The sequence below is a fragment of the Salvelinus fontinalis genome, unplaced genomic scaffold (assembly GCF_029448725.1).
Source record: "Salvelinus fontinalis isolate EN_2023a unplaced genomic scaffold, ASM2944872v1 scaffold_0065, whole genome shotgun sequence".
NCBI lineage: Eukaryota > Metazoa > Chordata > Actinopteri > Salmoniformes > Salmonidae > Salvelinus > Salvelinus fontinalis.
The window spans coordinates 1-20,545 of NW_026600274.1; the positions used below are offsets into that span (position 1 = coordinate 1).

The window sequence follows — 20,545 nt, forward strand, 5'->3', positions numbered from 1 at the left end:
TCCAGCAGTAACAACACTGGTTGATCCTTTTCTCTCCAGCAGTAACAACACTGGTTGCTTTCAATACAGAGTGTTTCCCGCCATTAGGCCGCCATTTTGAAATATTGTGCAATCAGAAAGCATTTTCACAAAAGAGAGAGTGAAACTACACTGCTTGAAAGACCTCTACTGAACCATCTGTGTGTGATAGAACCCGGCATGAATTCAACTTGAATGAAAAAGGCTACGAGAATATAAAGTTATTTTAAATTACAAACCGGGTATTTCGGGTCCTGGATGCTGATTGGCTGAAAGCCGTGGTATATCAGACTGTATATCACGGGCTCTAATTTTCTTGGTAACCATTTTATGATATCAATAAGGTTATGTTGAGGGTTTGTGGTATATGACCAGTATACCACGGCTAATGGGTTTTCACAGAGGGAAGGAATTAAGAAAGGAAACACAAAATGGCACCCCATTTCCTGTGTAAGACACTGCTTTCGACCAGAGCCCTATGAGCACTGGCCTAAAGTAGTCCACTATTTAGGGATTAAGTCGTTATTTCCTACAGACTCCCATATTGTATATTCATTGTTTTACTGGTGTTGACTTGAATCACGTGATGCCACATGATGCCTCGTGTTGTCTTTGTCATGTCCACCTAATAAACAGGTGATTGTTGATAACATGGTTTCAAAATCAATTCAAATCAAATGTTATTGGTCACATGCACATGGTTATCAGATGTTATTGCGAGTGTAGCGAAATGCTTGCGCTTCTAGTTCCGACAGTGCAGTAATATCTAACAAGTCATCTAACAATTCCACAACAACTACCCAATACACACAAATCTAAAGGGATGGAATAAGAATATGTACATATAAATATATGGATGAGCGATGACCGAGAGGCATAGGCAAGATGCAATAGATTGTATAAAATACAGTATACAGTATACATATATGAGATGAGTAATGCAAGAAACGTAAACATTATTAAAGTGGCATTATTAAAGTGACTAGCAATCTATTAAAGTGGCCAATGATTTCAAGTTTGTATGTAGGCAGCAGCCTCTATGTGTTAGTGATGGCTGTTTAACAGTCTGATGGCCTTGAGATTGAAAGATTGTTTCTGTCTCTCCGTCCCAGCTTTGATGCACCTGTACTAACCTCGCCTTCTGGATGATAGCGGGGTGAACAGGCAGTGGCTCAGGTGGTTGTTGTCCCTGATGATCTTTTTGGCCTTCCTATGACATCTGGTGCTGTCAGGTAGTTTGGCCCCGGTGATGCGTTGTGCAGACCTCACCACCCTCTGGAGAGCCCTGCGGTTATGAATGAGTGCAGGGTTAGTCGGAAGGGTGTTTTTAAAATGTTTTATTTTACTATTTTCCCATTTTGTATCACAAAGTATGTTAAGGATTTATATTAAAGTCCAGTTGGTGTCGGTAATGCAACATATTGGATGCCAACCGTCGTTAGATCCCAAAGAAGAAGAAGAAGCAGAATGCGACGTCATCGATCTGCTGCCAGTAGAATTGTGGTCAAAATGTAAACATCAGAAGGAAAATCACAGACTATATGATCAGAGTTATTAAAAGCAGCCAGGTATATTATAAATGCATATATAGACAATTTATATTCGCTTTGCAGATAGGCATAGTCAACAATATAGCTACTAGATGGCTAGGTCCACATGGGTAGCTAGCTAGGTTAGCACATGCTGATCTAGCTACGCTAACGTTTAGCTGCTTTGTACACCGCTATCTAGCTACGCTAACGTTTAGCTTGCTTTGTACACCGCTATCTAGCTACGCTAACGTTTAGCTTGCTTTGTACACCGCTATCTAGCTACGCTAACGTTTAACTTGCTTTGTACACCGCTATCTAGCTAGATCTGTTATAGTGTTCATTGTATACTGTAATATGAGGTTTATTTTCCCAACTTTGCTACACGTTCAAGCTGTGAATGTGTATTTCCAGGATCTGTAAATCGATTGAACTGATTTGGGTCCCCTACACAACGTGAACAGAATAGCTAGCTAAGCTAAGTAGCCAGCTAACTAGCTAAACGGCTAACAGAGCGATGGTCACGTTCCAGGCTTCTTTGTAGACGGCTGCCAGATCTCACAACGCCTGGTGACGTGTTTTAAATATCAGCTAATAATGACATGAAATTACACATGAGTGTTTTGATGTATAAATCTTTTTTTACAGGTACTCTAAAGTCCTGCCATTGACTGCATTGTCGTTGTTGCCACACGAGCAGGACAATATGAATCCGCTCAGTTCAGAGAAGGAAACGTTGATTGATGAAATTGAACAGAGTTTATTCACTTTAACTGTGGACAATTTACGTTACCTGTGTGAACGTCATGGCAACGATGGATTGGAAATTAAAGGGATGAATCATCGCTTATTAAGGCGTAAAGTCATGGAGGAAATGTGGGACAATACGGAGTCAATGAAATCAGAGGAGCAGGGAATGTCTTGGTTACTCCGACTTAAAGAGGACATCAGAAGGATGCTGGAGGATGCTAGTGATGAGGAAATGAGTCCCAGCCAGTCCGAAGATGATGATGATGCTGTAGACTATGAAGAAGAATGTGACAAAGAGGACAGCGATTGGTTGCCTAGCAATGGACTGAAGGCGGAACACTTGAGTTCCAGCCAATCCGATGATGACGCTGCAGACTGCGACAAAGACTGGGACGTGGAGGAAAATGATTGGTTGGCTAGCGATGGGCTGGAAGCAGAGTCAGATCCGGAGAGGCACACTCCAGAGCAGAGAGTAAGACACATGAGTATTTATTTTTCCAGTCATAAAATGATTCCTTGTCCTCCTTCTATAAATGCATTGGAGGAGAAGATTCAAGGTTCATCCTCTTGGAATTTCTCCTCCAATGTTTTTTGAAAAGGAGTCAAGGGTGAGAGGAATCAAGGAAAGACTTTTGAGATCACCTTATGAGAGTATTACCCACCCTGATTAAGTCTGTCTCTTTTTTTAATGATTTCCAGGACAAGCCTCCCCCGCAACCCTCCCCTTTGTCAGAGTGCCCAGGTCGTGCCTTTCCCAGTAGTACCTTACTGCAGGGCCAGAAGAGGGTGTCCGTGCGGCTAGTCGACTGCAGGAAAACACAGGGGCAGAGTGGCCATATAATACACAAGACATCACAGACAGGAGAGAAACCCCACAGCTCGTCTAATGCTGAACAACACAAAACCCTCTCAGGAGACAGGCCTAGCTCCCATATCTGTGATCACTGTGGGAAGAATTTTGCCACAGCAAGAAGTCTACAACTACACATACAGAACCTGAAGAGATTCAGTGATACCGTCACTGCAGAGAAACCACACGTGTGCTCTGAATGCGGAAAGGGATTCTCTCAGGCCTACAGTCTTAAGATACATTGGAGAACTCATACTGGGGAGAAACCGTATGTTTGTTGTCAGTGTGGGAAGGGTTTCACTGAATCTGGAACCTTAAAGAGACACATCAGAACTCACACAGGTGAGAAACCTTTCCACTGCCCTCGTTGTGGGAAGGACTTTATTGAATCTGGGGGTTTGAAGAAACACATCAAAAGAGCTCACCCAGGAGAGGAGGTCGTTGTCCCTCAAAAGAGCGTCCATACAGGAGAGAAACCTTCCCATTTCTCCTCTGACGACTGTGGGATGAGCTTTGCTACCTCACGCGAACAGAGACTACAACGGAGAAAACACACAAGAGAGAAGCTTCGCAGCACGCCTGATGCTAAGCAACGTAAGGAACCCCTCTCAGGAGATGGCTCCCATATCTGTGATCATTGTGGGAAGAGTTTTACCACAGCAAGAAGTCTAAAACTACACCTACAGTACCTGAAGAGATACAGAGATAACTTGACTGGAGAGAAACCACACGTGTGTTCTACATGCGGAAAGGGATTCAGTGAGGCCGGAAGTCTTAAGAGACACCTGAGAACTCATACTGGGGAGAAACCGTATGTCTGCCATCATTGTGGGAAGGACTACAATGATTCTGGAAACTTACAGAAACACATCAGAACCCACACAGGTGAGAAACCTTACCACTGCTTGGATTGTGGGAAGAATTTCCGTGTAAAAATAAGCCTGAAACATCACCAGGAAATTGTTCACACAGAACACCCTCACCGTTGTGGTCAATGTAAGAAGAGTTTCATAACTGCAGAAAGACTGGAATCACACATAAAAACACGACACCCGCCAAGTGATCCTCTGAAGAACCCACACGTGTGCTCTGAATGTGGAAGGGGATTCAGATATGCCGACAATCTTAAAATACACCTGAGAATCCATACTGGGGAGAAACCGTACGTCTGCCCTCGTTGCGGTAAGGATTTTACTCAATCTGGACTCTTACAGAGACACATGAGAACTCACACGGGAGAGAAACCCTATCACTGCTCAGTGTGCGGGATGAAGTTTCGTCATACAATCTCGCTAAAGCAGCACCACCTGAAGAACCACAAGGGGGAGACACTGGGTCCAGTCCGTATGCATCAAGGCCCTCTTCCATGCCCCCACTGTGGGGAGAAGTTCTCTACCAAGGCTCTCCTAAAGGATCACCTGCAGAAGACCCACAACAGCAGAGTCCACTGCCCACAGTGCGACAAGACTTTCTCCACTAAACGTAATTTACTAGTCCACCAGAGGAAACACACTGGAGAGAGGCCTTACCTTTGCCCTCAGTGTGGGAAGAGTTTCTCCCTGACAGGGAGTTTAAAACTTCATCTCCGGATTCATGCTGGTGAGAAGCCTTACCGCTGTACTTACTGTGACAAGAGCTTCACAAGTAAGAGCCACTGCACTCTTCACCTGCGAATCCACACCGGAGAGAAGCCGTACCAATGCCCTGACTGCGGGAGGAGGTTTCGTGATGGGAATGTCTTGAAAAACCACCGTCGGACCCACACAGGAGAGAAACCGTTCCAGTGCCGCATGTGTGATAAAGCCTTTGCTCAGTTGAGCAGTCTGAAGAAACATCAGGAGACACACAGGCAAACTCCGCCTGTCTCTGTCCCAAGACTCCCTAATCCCTACCTACCACACAATCAGCATGTCCCTTATCCCTACCCACATCAGACTCCATTGTAAACTGGTTTACACCTGTCCAATCCCTTATAGATGTGTTTACCACTTCAAGGAGACAAGATGTGAAGGATGTGTTTTTTTAAAGGGGGGTATATTTGATGTTGTAATTGTTTTTAATGGGGACAGGTTAGAAGTAGAGGGGGAGACAGATGAGCAGGGAAGACAGTGAAGAGTAGATGCAGGGATTGAACCCTGGTCTCCAGTGGGGAGGCTGAGGCATAAATAGAGCATCCAGCTGTGTTACCACAAGACTACAGGCTAGGTACTACAGCTGGGACATTAATAAACCCAAAACGATCTACAGCGAACATACCAATCACTTATTGCAGGGCGTTTTGCTCTGTCATTCATTACGATAAATAACCCTTATACTAGAACGTTTCAAATGAAACAAGTTTGTTAATATGGGTGACTGTTAATGGGACAATTCATGGCTAGAACCATCAAACTAGAAGTAGTATTTTTAAAAGGATAATTGATTAAAACTGTGGTGCACGTTGATGTTATAAACGTATTGTTCTATATGTCGTTATCCACGTCAGTTCAAGCAATTTATGGCGATTATGGAGATTTGTGACCATATCGCCCGCAGCTCTACTGTGCATCTCTAAAGTATTGGAACAGAACCCTAGACTTAGAACCCCCGTCGAAACCCCGACCTATCACGCACCCTTTGGCCCTCACCTTTCCATGTTGACAGATCTAGAGGGAGGGATTTGGAACCAGATGACTTGAGGGAATCAAAAGACAAACAGATGGAAATAGAACTCTACAACTGAACAAAAAAGTCCTGTTTCTCCACCCTTTTCCATGAGTGGCACCGTCCCTGACATGGATTTAAAAGCATGGGATTGTTACCAGCATTGGCTGGAGAGAGCTTCCACCATTGTCAAATCCATATCGAGAATAGGAGAATCTCAATTCCTCGCGTCGGCTTCTCAAAACCCATTGGATGAGAAGGTCAGAGGTCCCCTCCGCTCTGACTTTCTTATCCAATGGGTTTTTGAGAAGGAGGCGAGGAGAGAGGACGCTAGGAATCAAAGGCAATTGAGATTCTCCCAAAGTGTGCAAATTTGCACACTTGTGGAGAATCGGGACACCCGCCCATGAAGTAGAACTCGATATAACTGACTTCCTCTCACTGGACCAATGGACAAAGTATTGGATCAGGTGTGTTCTGATTCCAGGTTCTGAAAGACTCGTCTACAAACATTCTAAATGACTCACCGTGGGTAGAATTCCACGGTGGTGCTTCCTGTATATATATTACTGGGAAAGGTATTGCACTTTGTCTGTTTCAAACATCTATTATTATACTCTGCTCACATTCTTGCCTCTGTTTTTTTTTTGTATTAACGGTTGACAGTTAAATCAAATTGTATTGGTCACATACACAGTTTACAGCAGGTATAAGTGAATGTGCTCCCTCAACAATACAGTACATATCAACAATAAGAGTCCAGTCAATAACACGTAGTAGTAGAGATAGTATGGGTAGAAGAGGTAGTATGGGTAGTAGCAGAAGAGGTGGTATGGGTAGTAGTAGTAGAGGTAGTATGGGTAGTAGTATGGGTAGTAGCAGAATATTTAGTATGGGTAGTAGCAGAAGAGGTGGTATGGGTAGTAGCAGAAGAGGTAGTATGGGTAGTAGTAGAAGAGGTAGTATGGGTAGTAGTAGAAGAGGTAGTATGGGTAGTAGTAGAAGAGGTGGTATGGGTAGTAGCAGAAGAGGTAGTATGGGTAGTAGTAGAAGAGGTAGTATGGGTAGTAGTAGTAGAGGTAGTATGGGTAGTAGTAGTAATGGACTGGATGTACACACATAACGTGGATCTAAAGATATGTTGTCCATTTTAAAGGGTGGTTTGCATTTAGTATGTTGTCCATTTTAAAGGGTGGTTTGCAATTACAGCCGAACCTCAACCAGAGTTAATAAAATGGTGACAGTAAACACTGTTGTTGAAGTAATTCTTTATGACCAACAGAAGTATTTGTGCAGAAGGGACGTAGTTTCCTTCTTATAAAATATATCAGCAACAAAACACATAACAGACAGACGAACAAGTGGTGGGAAATATAACATGTCTGAAGAAGATGGCTTCTACCAGTAGTTATTTATTTGGTAAGAATAAAACAAAAGAATGTTTGACAGATACAGATGAAGAGTCAGGTGGTCGTGATTCATTTGGTAGGGACAGATACAGATGAAGAGTCAGGTGGTCGCGATTCATTTGGCAGGGACAGATACAGATGAGGAGTCAGGTGGTCGTGATTCATTTGGCAGGGACAGATACAGATGAAGGCTCAGGTGGTCGTGATTCATTTAGCAGGGACAGATGAGGAGTCAGGTGGTCGTGATTCATTTGGCAGGGACAGATACAGATGAAGAGTCAGGTGGTCGTGATTCATTTGGTAGGGACAGATACAGATGAAGAGTCAGGTGGTCGTGATTCATTTGGAGTCAGGTGGTCGTGATTCATTTGGTAGGGACAGATACATATGAAGAGTCAGGTGGTCGTGATTCATTTGGTAGGGACAGATACAGATGAAGAGTCAGGTGGTCGCGATTCATTTGGCAGGGACAGATACAGATGAATAATCAGGTGGTCGTGATTCATTTGGTAGGGACAGATACAGATGAAGAGTCAGGTGGTCGCGATTCATTTGGCAGGGACAGATACAGATGAATAATCAGGTGGTCGTGATTCATTTGGTAGGGACAGATACAGATGAAGGCTCAGGTGGTCGTGATTCATTTAGCAGGGACAGATGAGGAGTCAGGTGGTCGTGATTCATTTGGCAGGGACAGATACAGGTGAAGAGTCAGGTGGTCGTGATTCATTTGGTAGGGACAGATACAGATGAGGAGTCAGGTGGTCGTGATTCATTTGGTAGGGACAGATACAGATGAAGAGTCAGGTGGTCGTGATTCATTTGGCAGGGACAGATACAGATGAAGAGTCAGGTGGTCGTGATTCATTTGGTAGGGACAGATACAGATGAGGAGTCAGGTGGTCGTGATTCATTTGGTAGGGACAGATACAGATGAAGAGTCAGGTGGTCGTGATTCATTTGGCAGGGACAGATACAGATGAAGAGTCAGGTGGTCGTGATTCATTTGGTAGGGACAGATACAGATGAAGAGTCAGGTGGTCGTGATTCATTTGGTAGGGACAGATACATATGAAGAGTCAGGTGGTCGTGATTCATTTGGTAGGGACAGATACAGATGAAGGCTCAGGTGGTCGTGATTCATTTGGCAGGGACAGATACAGATGAAGAGTCAGGTGGTCGTGATTCATTTGGAGTCAGGTGGTCGTGATTTATTTAGCAGGGACAGATAAAGAGTCAGGTGGTCGTGATTCATTTAGCAGGGACAGATGAAGAGTCAGGTGGTCGTGATTCATTTGGAGTCAGGTGGTCGTGATTCATTTGGCAGGGACAGATGAAGAGTCAGGTGGTCGTGATTCATTTGGCAGCGACAGATACAGATGAGGAGTCAGGTGGTCGTGATTCATTTGGTAGGGACAGATACAGATGAAGAGTCAGGTGGTCGTGATTCCTTTGGTAGGGACAGATACAGATGAGGAGTCAGGTGGTCGTGATTCATTTGGTAGGGACAGATACAGATGAAGAGTCAGGTGGTCGTGATTCATTTGGCAGGGACAGATACAGATGAAGAGTCAGGTGGTCGTGATTCATTTGGCAGGGACAGATACAGATGAAGAGTCAGGTGGTCGTGATTCATTTGGTAGGGACAGATACAGATGAAGAGTCAGGTGGTCGTGATTCATTTGGAGTCAGGTGGTCGTGATTCATTTGGTAGGGACAGATACAGATGAAGAGTCAGGTGGTCGTGATTCATTTGGTAGGGACAGATACAGATGAAGAGTCATTCTACTTAGCACACTCATTTACAGCATCAGTAGTTCTTTGGTCTTTTAAAATAAGAAAATAAAATAATAAACAATGAAAAACATGTGCTTCAGACATTTACAGAGGTATTCCTTTAAATTCCATTGTTTATGTCCTTTTATGTATCATAGGAAATGTAGTAAACCATATATGCAAGTGTAATTAATAACTTTACCATTCTCAAAGGTTTTTTTTTTGTCATTGGAAAACCCTCCTGGTCTTTGTGGTTGAATCTGCGTTTGAAATTCACTGCTCGACTGAGGGACCTTACAGATAATTGTATGTGTGGGGTACAGAGATGAGGTAGTCATTCAAAAACCACGTTAAACACTATTATTGAAAACGGAATGAGACCACGTGACTTATTATGTGACTTGTTAAGCACATTTTTACTCCTGAACTTATTTAGGCTTTCCATAACAAAGGGGTTGAATACTTATTGACTGAAGACATTTCAGCTTTTCATATTTATTCATTTGTAAAAATGTCGAAAGCATAATTCCACTGACATTATGGGGTATTGTGTGTAGGCCAATGACAGAAAATATAAATGTAATCCATTTTAATTTCAGGCTGTACCACAACAAAATGTGGAATAAGTCAAGGGTTGAGAATACTTTCTGAAGGCTCTGTAACTCAAACCAGTCATGACTATGAATGGCTAAATTACTGTCGGACAGTAATAGCTGATTCATGCTTGATCCGTCGATGCTGTCCGGAGGATCTGTATGGAGGGTGTGACGCAATTGCGGAGCCTCCGGAGACGAAATCGAGCGCACCGCATCGCCGTATAACTCCACATTGACACGATTGGTTGAAGGTAGGTGGGGGTGGGAGGTCATGTATAAACAAAAACACACTTCCTTGACAACTTCCTTAACAACAGCTTGGCGAAGCGCAAGAAGAATGGATGGAGCTCCTCCTCACCACTCTGTTATTATTATTACATGTAGGTGGAGCTCCTCCTCACCACTCTGTTATTATTATTACATGTAGGTGGAGCTCCTCCTCACCACTCTGTTATTATTATTACATGTAGGTGGAGCTCCTCCTCACCACTCTGTTATTATTATTACATGTAGGTGGAGCTCCTCCTCATCACTGTTATTATTATTACATGTAGGTGGAGCTCCTCCTCACCACTCTGTTATTATTATTACATGTAGGTGGAGCTCCTCCTCACCACTCTGTTATTATCACATGTAGGTGGAGCTCCTCCTCACCACTCTGTTATTATCACATGTAGGTGGAGCTCCTCCTCACCACTCTGTTATTATTACATGTAGGTGGAGCTCCTCCTCACCACTCTGTTATTATTACATGTAGGTGGAGCTCCTCCTCACCACTCTGTTATTATTACATGTAGGTGGAGCTCCTCCTCACCACTCTGTTATTATTACATGTAGGTGGAGCTCCTCCTCACCACTCTGTTATTATTACATGTAGGTGGAGCTCCTCCTCATCACTCTGTTATTATTACATGTAGGTGGAGCTCCTCCTCACCACTCTGTTATTATTACATGTAGGTGGAGCTCCTCCTCACCACTCTGTTATTATTACATGTAGGTGGAGCTCCTCCTCATCACTCTGTTATTATCACATGTAGGTGGAGCTCCTCCTCACCACTCTGTTATTATTATAACATGTAGGTGAAGCTCCTCCTCATCACTCTGTTATTATTACATGTAGGTGGAGCTCCTCCTCACCACTCTGTTATTATCACATGTAGGTGGAGCTCCTCCTCACCACTCTGTTATTATTATTACATGTAGGTGGAGCTCCTCCTCACCACTCTGTTATTATTATTACATGTAGGTGGAGCTCCTCCTCCTCACCACTCTGTTATTATTATTACATGTAGGTGGAGCTCCTCCTCACCACTCTGTTATTATTATTACATGTAGGTGGAGCTCCTCCTCACCACTCTGTTATTATTATTACATGTAGGTGGAGCTCCTCCTCACCACTCTGTTATTATTACATGAAGGTGGAGCTCCTCCTCACCACTCTATTAATATTATATGTAGGTGGAGCTCCTCCTCACCACTCTGTTATTATTACATGTAGGTGGAGCTCCTCCTCATCACTCTGTTATTATTATTACATGTAGGTGGAGCTCCTCCTCACCACTCTGTTATTATAACATGTAGGTGGAGTTCCTCCTCACCACTCTGTTATTATTACATGTAGGTGGAGCTCCTCCTCACCACTCTGTTATTATTACATGTAGGTGGAGCTCCTCCTCCTCACCACTCTGTTATTATTACATGTAGGTGGAGCTCCTCCTCCTCACCACTCTGTTATTATTATTACATGTAGGTGGAGCTCCTCCTCACCACTCTGTTATTATTATTACATGTAGGTGGAGCTCCTCCTCACCACTCTGTTATTATTACATGTAGGTGGAGCTCCTCCTCACCACTCTGTTATTATTACATGTAGGTGGAGCGCCTCCTCACCACTCTGTTATTATTATTACATGTAGGTGGAGCTCCTCCTCACCACTCTGTTATTATTATTACATGTAGGTGGAGCTCCTCCTCCTCACCACTCTGTTATTATTATTACATGTAGGTGGAGCTCCTCCTCCTCACCACTCTGTTATTATTATTACATGTAGGTGGAGCTCCTCCTCCTCACCACTCTGTTATTATTATAACATGTAGGTGGAGCTCCTCCTCATCACTCTGTTATTATCACATGTAGGTGTAGCTCCTCCTCACCACTCTATTAATATTACATGTAGGTGGAGCTCCTCCTCACCACTCTGTTATTATTACATGTAGGTGGAGCTCCCCCTCACCACTCTGTTATTATTATAACATGTAGGTGGAGCTCCTCCTCACCACTCTGTTATTATTACATGTAGGTGGAGCTCCTCCTCACCACTCTGTTATTATTACATGTAGGTGGAGCTCCTCCTCACCACTCTGTTATTATTACATGTAGGTGGAGCTCCTCCTCACCACTCTGTTATTATTACATGTAGGTGGAGCTCCTCCTCACCACTCTGTTATTATTACATGTAGGTGGAGCTCCTCCTCACCACTCTGTTATTATTACATGTAGGTGGAGCTCCTCCTCACCACTCTGTTATTATTACATGTAGGTGGAGCTCCTCCTCATCACTCTGTTATTATCACATGTAGGTGGAGCTCCTCCTCACCACTCTGTTATTATTATAACATGTAGGTGGAGCTCCTCCTCCTCACCACTCTGTTATTATTATAACATGTAGGTGGAGCTCCTCCTCACCACTCTGTTATTATTATAACATGTAGGTGGAGCTCCTCCTCACCACTCTGTTATTATTATAACATGTAGGTGGAGCTCCTCCTCACCACTCTGTTATTATTATAACATGTAGGTGGAGCTCCTCCTCACCACTCTGTTATTATTATAACATGTAGGTGGAGCTCCTCCTCACCACTCTGTTATTATTATAACATGTAGGTGGAGCTACTCCTCACCATTTCGTTATTATTACATGTAGACCCTACTTTACTTTACTGACTTGATTGTCCCCATGGGGAAATGCTGTTGCAGTGTCATGTACACGTTTAAAGTGGCGTTTAAATACGAAACAAATTGACAATACAACTTTCATAACAGTTACATACCAATAAAACTTGGCAGCTAAAAACTCAATATCAGCACATTCAAGTTTGAACCCCAAAAAACATACAAATCTTTATGGATGGGAGCTGACGGATGGAGGGTCGTCTGAGAAACAGATCAGATGGTACTGAGAGCGGAGGAAGCATTCCTGGTCTCGGAGGGAGCCAGTCAGTCGGAGAGACAGTCAGATCCGCAGCCTCCGCAACGCACCTCACCGTCCCCTGGCGTCGAGTTTGCTCCGGCTTTGTTGATGCTGGTTAGCCACTCCTCTCCACAACCCCACTCTTAAGACACGTCCTGTATACGTGGTGTTTCCTAACGATTACAGATCATTCATTTTTTAATCCCACCTCTCTCTGTAGACCACCCTCTCTTGATTTCCATGGGACATATATATTTTTTTCAACTGTGCTGTGATGCCTTACATAAAATGAAGTCACCGCTTAAGTTAATTTAACCAGCACTGTCCCCCATGGTAGTTTCTTGGGTCTGCCTAATTGCTGTTTAGGTCCTGTGCTTTATATATTTCAGTCTTTCAGACATCCACAGCTGCATTCCTTAATCTTCTATTGTTTATGTCCATTAATGGGAAATGCATAATCAAGATGAACATAACTATGTTGCTGGTGATCAGGAGAGACACTACACAAGTACATTTTTCCTGTCCCATTTGTCAGTTTGGCAGTTGCTTCGGTCTGCCTAACTGCCGTTTAGGTCCTATGGGTTTGCCATCATGTCTCTTCTTGTGTGAATAAAGGTTTGCTCTACAGCTGAAACGCTTCCCACATTCAGTGCACAGGTATGGTTTCTCTCCTGTGTGAACTCTCTGGTGGATTTTGAAAGTTCCTTCTCTACTGTATGTCTTCCCACAGATGGAGCAAAGGTATGGCTTCTCTCCAGTGTGTGTCAGTAAATGACTTTTTAAGTATGCTTTTTTCACGAAACTATTTCCACACACAAGGCAGCTGTAGGGTCTCTCTCCAGTGTGTGTTCGCTGGTGAATTTTAATGTAGCTTTCATTGACGAAACATTTCCCACAGTCAGGGCAAGAGTAAGGCTTCTCGCCAACATGCTGTAACTGGTGGTCTTGGATTTGCCCTTTCTCAGTGAACTCCGCCCCGCAAAGGGAGCATTGGTAAGACGGCTTCTTACTTGTGTGAGTTTTCATGTGTTTTTTTAGTGCTGGTAGAGTTTGGCATATCTCCCCACAATCTATGCAATTATGAAATGTCTTAGCTGTGTGGTTCTTCTGGTGTTGTTCAGGTTCTCCTGATGTAGAGGGACTGTCCTCTCCAGCGGACCACAATTTGGGGTTCAATCCTGCGTGGAGGTCATGATGTGAGAATGTGAAGTCAGTCAAACCAGCATGTACTTCGTGAAGAAGTAAGAAACTCCAATGGAAATGCAATCAAACACTTCCTAGGACATTTTTCTATTTTCAGAACTACTCAACAAAAAAAAAATCTGATAAAACTGTTAAAATTTCAAAACGTGTAATGTCTGAAGTATATTTTTTACACAATAAACTCAAGCTGGCAAACGTTTCCATAGTTACTGCTATGCATAGTTATTACTGGGACAGATGACAAATGTTTCCATAGTTACTGCCATGCATAGTTATTACTGGGACAGATGACAAATGTTTCCATAGTTACTGCTATGCATAGTTATTACAGGGACAGATGACAAACGTTTCCATAGTTACTGCTATGCATAGTTATTACTAGGACAGTAATGTAAGACTTCTTCTCACCTCTGTGTGTTTTCATGTGTGTTTTCAGATTTCCTTTCTGTGTGAATCCCCTGCCGCACACAGAGCAACCGTGAGGTTTCTCTCCTGTGTGTGTTCTCATGTGCCTCTTCAGTTTCATGGCTTCCGATAGTTGTTTTCCACAAACTACACAGTCGTGAGACTTCTTAGCTTTGGGATTCTTCTGGTGTTGTACAGGTATTCCTGACGCAGGAAAAGAAAGATTGGTCGTGTCCGAATACCCCATACTAGTCTACTACATACTTAAAAACGGCACACTCATTTCGGCGTTTGTTCTAGCGGAATTCACACGTGTTTTCCTGACTCACGTGTCTGACCACAGCTGATAATCAGATAAAGTGACGCGCTGTACCAAAATTAACAATAGTGAAGACGTACTATAACACTTTATTTTCCGCATACTATTTAGTACGCTAGGATGGGTATTCGGACACGGCCACCGTGTCGGTTTACTAGTAAAAGGCCAACGTGTTTTTTTTTATTTTTTTAAACGTGAGTTATCACTGGTCACATTCCAGGCTGACTGCATTGCAGACGCATGCCAGACCTCACGACGCATGGATAGGTGATTAACATAAATATTATCATCAAAACACGTCATACGATACGCAATCTGATGCCCGACTGTGCAGTCGATGACACGGCACGCAACCATTGGCTGATGCAATGCAACGTCTGCAATGTACAGTACCAGTCAAAAGTTAGGACACACCTATTCATTCAAGGGTTTTTCATTATTTTTTACTATTTTCTACATTGTAGAATAATAGTGAAAACATCAAAACTATGAAATAACACGTATGGAATCATGTAGTAACCAAAAAAGTGTTTAAAAAAAATCCTAATTTATTTTATATTTGAGATTCTTCAGAGTAGCCACACTTTGTCTTGATGACAGTTTCGTCAAGTGCAGTCGTAAAAACCGTCAAGCACTATGATAAAACTGGCTCTCATGAGGACCGCCACAGGAAAGGAAGACCCAGAGTTACCTCTGCTGCAGAGGATAAGTTCATTAGAGTTACCAGCCTCAGATTGCAGCCCAAATAAATGCTTCACAGAGTTCAAGTAACAGACACATCTCAACATCAACTGTTCAGAGGAGACTACATGAATCAGGTCTTCATTACATTTACATTTACATTTAAGTCATTTAGCAGACGCTCTTATCCAGAGCGACTTACAAGTACATACATTCATACTTTTTTGTACTGGCCCCCCGTGGGAATCGAACCCACAACCCTGGCGTTGCAAGCGCCATGCTCTACCAACTGAGCTATGGTCGAATTGCTGCATAGGAACCACTACTAAAGGACACCAATAAGAAGAAGAGACTTGCTTGGGCCAAGAAACACAAACAATGGACATTAGACCGGTGGAAATGTTTTCTTTGGTCTGATGAGTCCAAATTTGAGATTTTTGGTTCCAACCGCTGTGTCTTTGTGAGACGCAGAGTAGGTGAACAGATGATCTCCGCATGTGTGGTTCCCACCATGGAGAATGAATGAGGTGGTGTGATGGTGCTTTGCTGGTGACACGGTCTGTGATTTATTTAGTATTCAAGGCACACTTAACCAGCATGGCTACCACAGCATTCTGCAGCGATACGCCATCCCATCTGGTTTGTACTTAGTGGGACTATCATTTGCTTTTCAACAGGACAATGACCAAACACACCTCCAGGCTGTGTAAGGGCTATTTGACCAAGAAGGAGAGTGATGGGGTGCTGCATCAGATGACCTGGCCTCCACAATCACCTGACCTCAACCCAATTGAGATGGTTTGGGATGAGTTGGACCGCAGAGTGAAGGAAAAGCAGCCAACAAGTGTTCACCATATGTGGGAACTCCTTCAAGACTGTCGGAATAAGCATTCCAGGAGAAGCTGGTTGAGAGACTGTCAAGAGTGGCCTCCCGGGTGGCGCAGTGGTCTAGGGCACTGTATCGCAGTGCTAGCTGCGCCACCAGAGTCTCTGGGTTCCCGCCCAGGCTCTGTCGCAGCCGGCCGCGACCGGGAGGTCCGTGGGGCGAGGCACAATTGGGCTAGCGTCGTCCGGGTTAGGGAGGGTTTGGCCGGTAGGGATATCCTTGTCTCATCACGCTCCAGCGACTCCTGTGGCGGGCCGGGCGCAGTGCGCGCGAACCAAGGGGTCCAGGTGCACGGTGTTTCCTCCGACACATTGGAGCGGCTGGCTTCCGGGTTGGAGGCGCGCTGTGTTAAAGAAGCAGTGCGGCTTGGTTGGGTTGTGCTTCGGAGGACGCATGGCTTTCGACCTTCGTCTCTCCCGAGCCCGTACGGGAGTTGTAGCAATGAGACAAGATAGTAATTACTAGCGATTGGATACCACAAAAATTGGGGAGAAAAGGGGATCAAATGTATTTTTAAAAAAAAAGAAAAAAAAGAGAGAGACTGTCAAGAGTGTGCAAGTGTAACGGATGTGAAATGGCTAGCTAGTTAGCGGTGGTGCGCGCTAATAGCCTTTCAATCGGTGACGTCACTTGCTCTGAGACCTTGAAGTAGTGGTTCCCCTTGCTCTGCAAGGGCCGCGGCTTTTGTGTAGCGATGGGTAACGATGCTTCGTGGGTGACTGTTGTTCATGTGTACAGAGGGTCCCTGGTTCGCGCCCGGGTCGGGGCGAGGGGACGGACTAAAGTTATACTGTTACACAAAGCTGTCATCCAGTCAAAGGGTGGCTACTTTGAAGAATCTCAAATATAAAACATATTTTGATTTCTTTAACACTTTTTTTGGTTACTACATGATTCAAATGTGTTATTTCATAGTTTTGATGTCTTCACTATTATTCTACAATGTAGAAAATAATAAAAAAATTAAGAAAAACCCTTGAATGAGTAGGTATGTCCAAACTATTGACTGGTGCTGTAGTTGAGTTTTACATGCAACATCACTAATGTTGAGCTGTGGTAAACTTAGTGTGATAAACCATATTGTCAGTCACTCAAATCACTTTGGCTACACTCTAGCAGTCATGGTTTCCCGACATGGCTGCTCACACACAACAATCTCATTATTTAAAAGGATCTCTGTGGCTTTTCACCTGTGTCAACTTTCTGATGATGTGTTTTGAGTAACTCTTTCTGGTAGAACAGCTCTCCACAGACAGACTTGTTGAAGCCTCTCTCTATGTGTGTCCTCTGGTGTAACACGAGGTCATAGGCAGCAGGGAACTCCTGTCCACAGCCAAAGCAGCGGTGAGACGTCGTGGCTGTGTTGTGGTTCTCCTGGTGTTGCTCAGGTTCTCCTGATGTAGAGGTAGTCTCCTCACTGCCGTGGCTGGAGGCAGGACTCATTCCTGTGGAGGAAAATAATAAGGATTTAGTAATAGAGCAAATAGAGGTAACTACCAAAATAAAGGAAACACTTGATTCAATTAGTATTCTGGCTGCTCTGTTAGACCTACAGGTAACTGCCAAAATAAAGGAAACACTTGAGTCAATTAGTATTCTGGCTGCTCTGTTAGACCTACAGGTAACTACCAAAATAAAGGAAACATGAGTAAATTAGTATTCTGGCTACTCTGTTATGTTGTGGAGGTGCATTTACCTGGCATGGGTTAGGTCCAATCAACCCCTTAGAGGACAAGATAAACACCAATCAATACACTGCCATTCTGACTGATCCCCGTCAACCTTTGGTGAATCATTTCTATCCAGATGAGAGTGGTCTCTTCCAGGATGACAATGCTCCCATCCACTAGGCACAAGTGGTCAATGAATAGTTTGATGAGCATGAAAACGATGTAAACCACATGTCATGGCCATCTCAGTCACCAGATCTCAACCCAATTGAACACTTATGGGAGATTCTGGAGCGGGGCCTGAGCCAGCGTTTTCCCACCACCACCATCAACAACAACAACACACCAAATGATGGAATTTATCGTAGAAGAATGGAATGGTGTCGCATCCCTCTAAGAGAGTTGCAGACCCTTGTAGAATTCATGCCAAGGCACATTAAAGATGTTCTGGCTTGTGGCCCAACAGCCAATTAAAACACTTTAGCCAATTAAAACACTTTATGTTGGCGTTTCCTCTTTTTTAGCAGTTACCTGTAGGTCCATTACTCTGGAAACGGAAAGGGGGATACCTAGTCGGTTGTACAACTGAATGCCTTCAACTGAAATGTGTCCTCCGCATTTAACCCAACCCCTATGGTAGTATAGTATAGTGTCCCAAATGGCCCTATGCGGGCTCTGGTCAAAAGTAGTGCACTATGTAGGGAATAGGGTGCCATTTGGGCCCTAGTCAAAAGTAGTGCACTATGTAGGGAATAGGGTACCATTTGGGGTCTATTTTCTATGTTTTTAAAGGCATCCTTTCACCACTACTTACCGAGCTGAAGAGAATCCCAATGACCTAAATCTCCTTCAGAATGTATCAATCCACCTACTTCCTCTTCTTCCTCCCTTTTCTCTTCTTCCTCTTCCTCCTCAGTGTCGTTACTCTCTCTACAGTGTGGGCAGTCATATTTTCCTGCTGAGTCAAGCCCATGCCACAGACAGGGCAGGAGTAAGATTTCTCTCCTGTGTGCACTAGCAGGTGTAGCTTCAAGTTCTTCCTGGATGCAGAACATCGGTAAGGTTTCCCCCCTTGGTGGATCTGTTGGTGTCTGCGTAGTTTATACGGGGTAGGGAACTCCTTTCCACACTCTCTGCAGCCGTGTGTCTTCTTGGATTTGTGTTTGTTGTTGTTTTTGTCCTGTTGTTCAGGTTCTCCTGAGGTAGAACCTACTCACTGTCAGAATGAAGGCTGCAGCTCTCACCTGTCTCTACTGTGGAGATATAGGAAGAGTCCGGTCCGTCTAGCTCCAGTGGGAACATCATTCGAGGCCCAGTTCCAAATAGACCCTACACACTTGTTGAGATCTGATTGGTCAAAGCAGTATGGGGATGATTCCACCTGACCTGTCAGAGGACAAGGTGGAGCTTTTTTCTCAAGTGGGATCTTATTGGACTATCAGCATGAACTAATAAAGCCATCTCTGTCTGCTCACTGGTTGCTGCTACAACTGACCCTTTAATGCTCAAAAGCAATGTCCACAAAGATGATATGTGTTCCAAATGGCACTCTGTTCCCTATACAGCATCAATGTATTGCACTAAAGGGTTGTCATTTGGGACGAAAAACCTTGGTCTTTGTCAGATTATTCTCTCTGTGTCCAGCTACATGGGACAACTATTGAAAGGCATTTGCACACTCACCAGTATTTCTCTGACCCCAAGGTTCATGATCGTCTTCTGGCTCCTCTTTGAATACAATGTTAAAACTTTGGACCATCTCGGGACCCTGGAGTCTGCTGCTCTGATCACCATGGTTACAGTCAGGACTCCGCCATTCTGACTGTTGGTGTTCATCAAACTATAAAAAAGCCAAGGTGAGAGAGCACATCACACATTGTATCAATAATATAAATTGAGCTTTGTTACAGTCCTAACAACTAGCCTAGTTCGGGTTGATAACGTATTATTTTGAGATAAGTTGCTAACCGTCCTGACAACTTATCGACTTATTCAACTATGACAAGTGAAGTTGCTTAGCTAACGTTAACGCGTTAGCTAATTTAGCTAGCTAGTTAACGTTAGCAAACAAATAAGTTACAGTTTGTCTTTTCACCTCGTGCATTGTGAATGCGCTTCAAATATATCAACGAATATGTTGTTGTGCCAGAGTTATTCCAGTCTCTTGCTGTGCTGTGAGGGAGAAATGTTAACTAACGATAGCGCGCTGCTACAACTGGCTAGTATTGTAACGTTAGCTCCTAAACTGGCAGAGGTGGAAATCCCGTGTTTCATAGTTCCATACCTTAACTAGTCCAGCCAGTGAATAATACTTAACGTTACCATAACCGTATCATAAATTATATCTGGTGATATTAGCTGTATGGAACTAGCTACAATGCTTTGAAGTGCGATAAATAAACTGGTTAGTTAACATCAGCTAGCTGCATTACTACTTCCGTGTTTGGTTTACGTCGTCTTCTTGGTGCGCCTTAGTAAATCTAAATCAAATTGCATTGGTCACGTGCACATATTTTGCAGATGTTTTCGCAGGTGCAGTGAAATGCTTATGTTTCTTGCTCGTGCAGTAATACCAAACAGTACAAAACACCCAAAATAAAAATGTGGAAATTAAGAAAT

At 43.7% G+C, this 20,545-nt stretch overlaps 2 protein-coding genes across 4 annotated transcripts; one reads left to right on the forward strand and one right to left on the reverse strand.

The window, feature by feature from the left end:
* The first annotated feature begins 1,457 nt into the window (after nucleotides 1-1,457).
* On the forward strand, nucleotides 1,458-7,038 carry LOC129842772 (zinc finger protein 665-like). The gene is made up of 3 exons (XM_055911414.1): nucleotides 1,458-1,586; nucleotides 2,196-2,769; nucleotides 2,997-7,038. Exons 2-3 carry the CDS (start codon nucleotides 2,254-2,256, stop codon nucleotides 5,091-5,093), a joined length of 2,613 nt encoding a protein of 870 aa, XP_055767389.1. The 5' UTR covers nucleotides 1,458-1,586; nucleotides 2,196-2,253; the 3' UTR covers nucleotides 5,094-7,038.
* A 5-nt stretch (nucleotides 7,039-7,043) lies between these two features.
* Nucleotides 7,044-20,419, reverse strand: LOC129842782 (zinc finger protein OZF-like). Of its 3 annotated transcripts, none has more exons than XM_055911433.1 (5): nucleotides 20,022-20,406; nucleotides 19,610-19,766; nucleotides 17,447-17,701; nucleotides 14,374-14,574; nucleotides 7,044-13,940 (listed from the first exon to the last, which is right to left on the reverse strand). In XM_055911433.1, the coding sequence occupies exons 1-5, from the start codon at nucleotides 20,028-20,030 to the stop codon at nucleotides 13,294-13,296; spliced, it is 1,269 nt and encodes a 422-aa protein (XP_055767408.1). In that variant the 5' UTR covers nucleotides 20,031-20,406; the 3' UTR covers nucleotides 7,044-13,293. The 3 variants fall into 3 exon arrangements, with proteins under 3 accessions (XP_055767408.1, XP_055767409.1, XP_055767410.1); XM_055911434.1 differs by having other exon boundaries at nucleotides 20,211-20,405; XM_055911435.1 differs by lacking the exons at nucleotides 7,044-13,940; nucleotides 14,374-14,574 and having other exon boundaries at nucleotides 17,185-17,701; nucleotides 20,022-20,419.
* Nucleotides 20,420-20,545: the final 126 nt, after the last annotated feature.